The following is a 7,794-nucleotide window of genomic DNA, read 5'->3' on the forward strand; positions in this document are numbered from 1 at the left end:
TTTTTTTTTTTTTTTTTTTTTAAAACACTCAGGCATATGCAATAACTGACACCAACAAAGGGCACATTCTGCAAGTCTGCCTCCTGGCCACCATCTCTTAGTCCCTCATTTCCCATGAATCTAAAGTCCTCAGCTGCTCCCTCTCTCCATGTCCCCATCTCTGCCTCCTTCTCTGGTGTTGCTGCTTCTCTGGATAAGGTCTCTCATTCTGCTTATATGCTTCTCCCTTGATGATCCTAAGGACCTTTGTTTCTGGATGGTAAGATTAACCACTCCCGTTTTTGTTACAAAACTTCTACCTTTATATAGTTGTGACAGTCGCAATTAGTCCTGATAACAGTTACTCACTATTGAATCATACGAATCTTATCCCCATCTCTTTTCACCAAACCCATCTAGACAAGATGAAAATGATTCAGTGGGGACTCTTTCTTTTCCCCCATACTCAAACTCCCTCTTGAAACCTTGTAAGCCAGTCATTTCATGCCTTTATCACACTCGCATTTTAGGTAGCCAATGTCTAAGTTGCCCGTCCTTATATACACTGTGTACAGAGGGGATAACATTGATACTTGATGTGAAGACTTCTTCCCTCTCTGTTGGTATTTAGAGTTACTACCTCCATGAGTATAGGTCAGGTTCATTAAATTGTAGCAATTTACCCTTGTTTCCTTCATCAAAAATTGTGGGTTTTTTTTTTTTGTTTTTTTTTTTAAATCTTCCTCTAGTCAAGTTCTCATTATCAAGCAATCAAGGCTACGTCAAATGGGTACTATTTGCAAGTTTGGGTGTTCTTGTGAATCTTCCTCACTTCATATCAGCTGGGTACTTCACTCTCAGCTCTAGCCCTCTGTGGCTACGTCCTTGTCCCCAGGCTCAGGTGTCCCCAGGTCTCACCACACTTTGGACCAACCAGCCCTTCCTCTTCTCTCTCTCATCTCCAGGTAAATGGGAGTCAATGGACCGTGGTTGAACTCAGCCTATTTCTTCATTGCTGCCTTTCCCCCTGTTCCACTCACCAGTAGACCAATAGAACCTGTTTTTTTTTTTTTTTTTATGGAGTGCTGGGGGTGCTGTAGGATAAGCATTAGACTGCCAGCCACTACTTGGGAAAGGTGAGGTTTTCTGCTACTGTAAAGATTTGCCGCCTCGGAAACACTATATATGAGTTGGAATCGCCTCAATGGTAGTGGGTTTGATTTGGGAAACTTTTTTTTTTTTTTTTTGGCTTAAGATTTCAACTGTTTGTGCCACCCAGACTCCTTCAAGACTTCATTTGTTCATTCAGGGATCTATTTTTTATTTGAGTCTAAGGGAAACAAAATATTCAAGGGGGCAGAGGAAAGAGGGCAAAACATTGTGATTTACCTTCTATAGGCGCTGCCCTAGGAGATAAATTTTAAAAATTCATTGGAGAGGATGCCTTTTCTTACCTAAAATAAATCATGGACTCCAATTGGGCACTGTCTTCCCAGTTATGTGGTGACTGAGAGGTCAAAATTGTTACCAGATAAATGCAGTGATGTTTTGGTTAAGAAATACATGGTATGAACATTTTTAGAGTCGGGCTCCTTGGAAAGAATAGGGGAGTTTTATATTTTCAAGGGATGGCCTTTAAGAGGTTGTTTTAAAAGGCTACTTTACTGTTTAATATGTATGCTTAATTATGACAAATCATTTACATAGCGATTTGTTAAGCTTATATAAATATCATGTAAAACATTTCGAAATGACAAGCTTCTTTCAAATGTTATCGTGTTCTAGTTTTAACAGATGATTTAATTCCAAAGTGATACTGCCAAGATGAAAGAAGGAAACAGCATGTCTAGAAAGCCTCCATTTTAGTAAATTTTATTTCTTAGTTTTGCTTTACACCATCTAAAAAAGGTCCCCTGAGGGAGATTATCAATCCACAATGCCCAAGAAACTGTTTACACTATTCAGACATGGAAAATTCAAGTATAAAACCTCAACAAACTGCTGAAATTAAGGCTTTCTGATAGGCAGATCTTGCTAAATCCCATATACTAGAATACTTAGGAGAATGTAGTTCCATAATGCCACCCATGTAGTAGTTCCCATCTGCCACGCAGAACAAATTGTTGATTCTCGCATAATAAGCCAAATATACACAAATTATTTTTAATTATATAAAACCAGGTGCTAAATTTAGGTGCTAGAGAAAAGTCATTACCTTTTGCAGGAAGAGCAAGGGATAATGTAAGTAACTTCAAGAACCCAGAAGGGTGAAATGACTTCTCTAAATGATGGAAAATCAGTTTTTTCTTGAAAAAACCTTTACGTATTAACAAAAATGCCCACAAAGACAGTCCACCTTATTGTGAATCAGAATAAGTTTATCTTACAGATAGAATTAGGCAAATAGTTAAGTAGTGTACCAGATAGCCAGTTTCATAAATTTAGAAAAGGACATCATAATTGTAACTTCCAAACCAGTCTATTTCTTTAACCAACCTAGGCTTATGTTGTATCAATTCCATTTTAAGAAGAAGAAGAAGAAAAAAAAAATCGTAGCCAACTAACTTCACTAAGTCCCCATTTAAAGTCATTACATTGCTGGTTGTTATTGCCAATTATCACATGGCAAAGAAATAAAATCTTAAAGTACAGTTATTAACATTTCTAGATGGTCATTATCTCTTCTTCATTACACAAAATGTATAAACTAATCTTTTAAAGGGATAGCACAAAATGAACCAAGGCAAGCTAAGCTGGCCCACGTTCAAGCTCTTGGGAGAACAAATCTAAATCTGGATTTGTGGTAAAGCATACCAAAGCTCTTGGCTTCACAATTTTAAGAAAGAATACAGTAATTGAGCAGGCATGAAAATCAGCATACACTTTTGCTCTGGACCCAAAAGAACTGAACAAACTTCAAAAGCATCTTTTTGCTCTATTCTTATCATTTCTGTTTAATTTGCATGGAACTTAGTGGCAGGTCTCATGTGATAATTTTAAGCATTTTGACAATACCACGAGGAAAATAATCATGCAAAAATATAATTGACTGGGAAGTACAAAAATGGGGCTATGGCTACACACAACATACATGGGTGATAGAATTTCCTCTTATTTTAGGGATATGTGGGAACAGAAAATGGGAGTTAGTGGGATAGAGATGAGAAAACTAATGTAATTGGCCCAAGCTTTAAGAAAGTCTGTTTAATGAAAAATAAATCAGAGAAAACAGGGAGTGATGAGAAAACAGGGAGTGATGACTTAAAGGAAACTTGCAACAGGTCAAAGATCATTTTAGACTACATTACAGTGATTTGATTTGCAAGATTTTTATTTACTTATGATTTTTCAGGAACAGAATTATACGAAGTGAAATACACTAGTCAAGAAAAATGACAGAGAACCAAAATATATTAGAAGACTATTTCTGAGACTATAACACAGCACTTTATGAGCTATTTAAAATATATTCTGACCTATGCTCAATGGACTCAAGTGGATAGTTTAGATTACTTGGCTATTATGAAAAGCAGTTCTCCATTTTAAACTAAAAAATATTTGCATCTATTAAATGGAAAGAATCCTTTGCACAAAAAATTTCTAATGTTTCAAAATCAGAAAATTGACCAAATGTCAATTTTAATGAGTCAAATTTTGTTACCATATTTTCAAAGTCTTTTGAGAAAGTGGACAAATGAACATAGTTTGCAAGGGCATTGGGGAGGGAAATTAAAAGAAAAAAAAGCGTTACTGTGGAACCAAAGAATTCTCTCCACCCTGTTGTTAAGTGCCATCAAGTCGGTTGCAACACATAGCAACCCTGTATAGGGTTTCCAAGGAGCGGCAGGTGAGTTTGAACAGCCGAACTTAGCCGTTTGAACCACAGACCTTGTGGACCAGTGCTTATCCTACAGCACCACACCAGGACTCCTTAAAAGAGGAAAATCACAGCACATGTTTATTATACCATCTTAAAATACACTGATTTGGCACCTTTGTGTGGTGCTGCGGGTTCATGCACTGGACTGCAAAGTCGGTCTGAACCACAAGGTCAGCGGTTCAAGCTTACCAGCCGCTACTCGAAACCCTACACAGGGTTGCTATGGGTTGGAACCGACTCCACAGCACTTAACGACAATAACAACAAATCTTTCATTTTAAGGATTTCTGGTAGCGTAGTGGTTACGAATCAGGCTGCTAACCTCAAGGTCAGCAATTAGAAACTACCAGCTGCTCCGCAGGAGAAAGATGAGGCTTTCTGCTCCTGTAAATATTTACAGCCTCGGAAACCCTATTCAGGGTCGCTACTGAGTTGGAACTGACTCCACAGCAGACTACCACCACCACCATCTCTCATTTTTTATTCTTGGTATGGCGCTATAGAATTAAGCATTGGACTGCGAACCACAAGGTCAGTGGTTCAAACCCACCAGCTGATCCTCGAAAATCCTACACAGGGTCGCTATGAGTCAGAACCTGCTTAATGACAATAACAGCATCCTTCATTTTATCCTCACAACTCTGTGAGATAAGCATCACTTTACAGAAGCAGAAAAGCAGTTATCAACCCCTTCATGAAGCTTTACCCAACTTCTAGGCCTTTGGTTCTAATCACAAGTTGCCTGCCTGGTGTACTAGTTGATCTTCTGCTGTCTCCATGCCACCTCATCCACCTCTCCAGATTGTTCCGATTAGGAGCGCTTAAAGGGCAAGGAATGGAATCTTAATTGTACCCATGTGGCACCTGTTGTTGTTAAGTGCCATGGAGTTGGTTCCAATTCATGGTGACCCTGTTTAGGGCTTCTGAGGAGCGGCTGGTTGGTTTGAACTGCTGACCTTGTAGTTAGCAGTCCAGTATTCATCCTACAGCTCCATGTAGCACATTGGTTGGTTGGTTGTGTGCCATGGAGTCGGTTCCGACTCATAGCGACCCTGTACAAGGTTTCCAAGGTTGTAAATCTTTACGGTAGCAGAAAGCCTCATCTTTCTTCCACGGAAGAGCGGTAGTTTCGAACTGCTGACCATGCGGTTTGCAGCCCGATTCGTAACCACTAAGCTACCAGAGCTCCTTGGTGCTTAAAAGGAAAATTTATAGAATGTCATCTAGTAGGTAATTGGTATGTATAGGACTACAATATGGGTTTTCAGACTCACCCCTCTTCCCAGTACTTCATGACAGCGGCATCACTAGGGTTGCTGTCACCTAGTTTGCTAACTCATGATGTCACCCCTCCCTCCCCCATACATGGCCTCTTCCTATATCATACCATACAGAATCCTTAGTAATGTTTATCAATTTTAGTTATAGCATAATGTGTGATAAATATAGTTCTAAATTGCTTCAAATTAATATTTCTTAGATAATGTAAATACTAACAACAACATTGCTTCTTAAAAAAAAATCTTTCCACATTGAATGGCAACATCATTAGTATCAGAACTGAAGGAAGCCCATTTTTGGATTTTTCTCCTTTTCCTTTAATTACGCCTTCATTCTAAAAAATAAATAAATAAAATAAAATAAGCTATTGCTACAGGTTCACAACTACTACTTATCACAATACTGGAGCTAAAACACCAGAAAATTGACAAAATTGGCGACTATAAAAAACGCCCAAAACAATTGTGCGCTATTAACGCATGGAGATGGAACCAAGTGATTGGGAGTATCACTGTAATTGGGTAACAATGATGGTTCTGATGGAGCATGTTCTGGTAAGAGTTGAGTGCCTTAAGTCGGTCTGACTCATAGTAAGGTGGGGCAGCTGTGGGTTTCCAGCTCTGTCCTTGCAGCTAACAGTCTTATCCTATAGCCCCACACCAGAACTCCATGGAGGGCATTAAAAGGGTCAAAAAAGTAAATTAGCCTTGTAGGTCTACAGATACAAGTAAGGTAGGCTTACGAAAAAATATTTTGGGTTACCATAATTAACTACAGGGATATTTTTATACAAAACAAATTTCTGCTGAAACACTGCCAACAATTTTTATAGACAGTTATTTTGGTGTCACCCCAACAGTGTCGTCGGGTGCCGCCAGCATCCCCCTAGTGACGCCACTTCTTCACGCTGCCTAAATTAAGCCTGCTCCACCTTTGCAAGGCCACATCAAACTAGACAATTGCCATGAAAATGAGCTCTTGTCACCCTAACGTCCTGAAGTTTGGATGGCCCTCCCAAGACAAATGATCTCAAAATAACCACTGACTTTAACACTTAGCCAAGAATCAATTCTTGTTTTTTAAATATAAAAATTGAGAGCAGGCTAGGCTAGGCAGGAAGAATGAAACTACCCATTTCTTTGACTGGTTTTGTTTAGAATTAGGGCTTTGAAAGGAGGGGCAGCGCCAAATGCTCAGTAGAGAAAGGAATTCTGACGTTGTAATCGACTTCTCAGAGGGGATCTCAAAGGCTGAAAAACTTGGAAACCAAGTTAAAGATGCTGAACTGGGAGAAGTCAGCAATTCTGACTCCCCCCCGCCCCCAACACACACACACACACACACACATCCCCTCACCCCCCAATTTCTCATTTGGAGCCTATCTCTCAGGATTTGATTAGTGATCCTCCGTTTTCTTCACATTCTGCCCCCCCCCATACTCTTACACTTCCCAAGGTGGTGGTTATATCACTGTTGTTTTTGTTCTTGTTTTGTTTTTTTAAAAAAAGTTTTGCCCAAAACTGTGAACCGGCCCCTGTTACGAGCCTAAATAAGACCGGTCGGGGTCTAACACTAATCACTACTTCTTGCCCACCAGAGGAAGCGAGAGGGCAGGCACCCAATTCTTCCTTTGCCTCAGAGAGAATCCCCTTTCCTCTCCCCGTCCCACCCAAAGAGCAACTGCTGTCCAATGAGGCGTTCTTAAGACTAGATGAGGGCAACGGAAAAGGTGGTGGCAGGAGAAGTCCTCCTCCCAGGGTTTAGGGTCAGGAGGTGGGTGACCACGAGTAACTGTTTTCCTTCCCACCCTTTAAGTCAAGGTGAACTAAAACGGCCCTTCGGCAGGTGTGGGTGGCCACAGCTTACCTGTGAGCCCCCCTCCGCCGTCCTCCCCGTAGCCCCGACGCCGCTGCAGCACGAAGTAGTCGTTGGACCTTTCCATCAGCCACAGCTTCAGCGCATTTTTCAGGAGCACTTCCTCAGGCTTCAGCCACATCGTCAAGAAGTTTGTGCCGCTCAGGAGCAACGACCTAGATGTCTTCCTCACCTCACCCTCCACCCGTGTCTTCTCCTCTACTTCTCCTCCCACCAAACCTTCCCCGGGCGGCAATGGCTCAGGTTCAGGTTGTCCACGCTTCCCCCAACCCTCCCTTCTCTCCCACGTAGGCAGAAAGATTGCCAATTCCCTCCCACAGCGCTACCTCCCGACAGGGAAATAGTCCCGCTTCTTCTACTCTTGGGACTTGTAGTTTTCTACCTTCGTTTAAGTACTCGTGTTAATATAGTAAGAGACTACACTTCCCACAATACACTGGAGTGGGAATCGGGTGGGGGTGCTTTCAAAGCGGGTCCCGCCACTAGTTAAGCGTATTTAGCCTATCTAAAGTTTAAAGCGGTTTGTTTTTCAGCTGTGAAGGTGTTGCTTCTTCTCAACATTTTACAGCCAAGGGCTTTTAAACTGAAGAAAACAAAGTTCCCTGAATTTTGGAACGACCCATTTTGAAAAGCGGCAAAAACAACTGACATTTAATGATCGCTTTACTAAGGAGATTTCACGTGCTTTTATCACTCTTACAGGAGCTCTGGTTGCGCAATGGTTATGAGGCGGGCTGCTAACTCCAAATTCAGCAGTTCCAAACTACCAGCCTTTCTGC

At 41.0% G+C, this 7,794-nt stretch overlaps 1 protein-coding gene across 1 annotated transcript in view; it reads right to left on the bottom strand.

Moving 5' to 3' along the window:
• TBC1D8B (TBC1 domain family, member 8B (with GRAM domain)) overlaps positions 1-7,297 on the bottom strand; it is a 156,083-nt gene extending 148,786 nt beyond the window's left edge. The window contains exon 1 of the mRNA XM_006871052.1: positions 7,007-7,297. Coding sequence (XP_006871114.1) covers positions 7,007-7,136 — 130 coding nt within the window. The 5' untranslated portion in view covers positions 7,137-7,297. The remainder of the gene's footprint in view (positions 1-7,006) is intronic.
• Positions 7,298-7,794: the final 497 nt, after the last annotated feature.

Source organism: Chrysochloris asiatica, unplaced genomic scaffold (genome assembly GCF_000296735.1).
Source record: "Chrysochloris asiatica unplaced genomic scaffold, ChrAsi1.0 scaffold00159, whole genome shotgun sequence".
Taxonomy (NCBI): Eukaryota; Metazoa; Chordata; class Mammalia; order Afrosoricida; family Chrysochloridae; genus Chrysochloris; species Chrysochloris asiatica.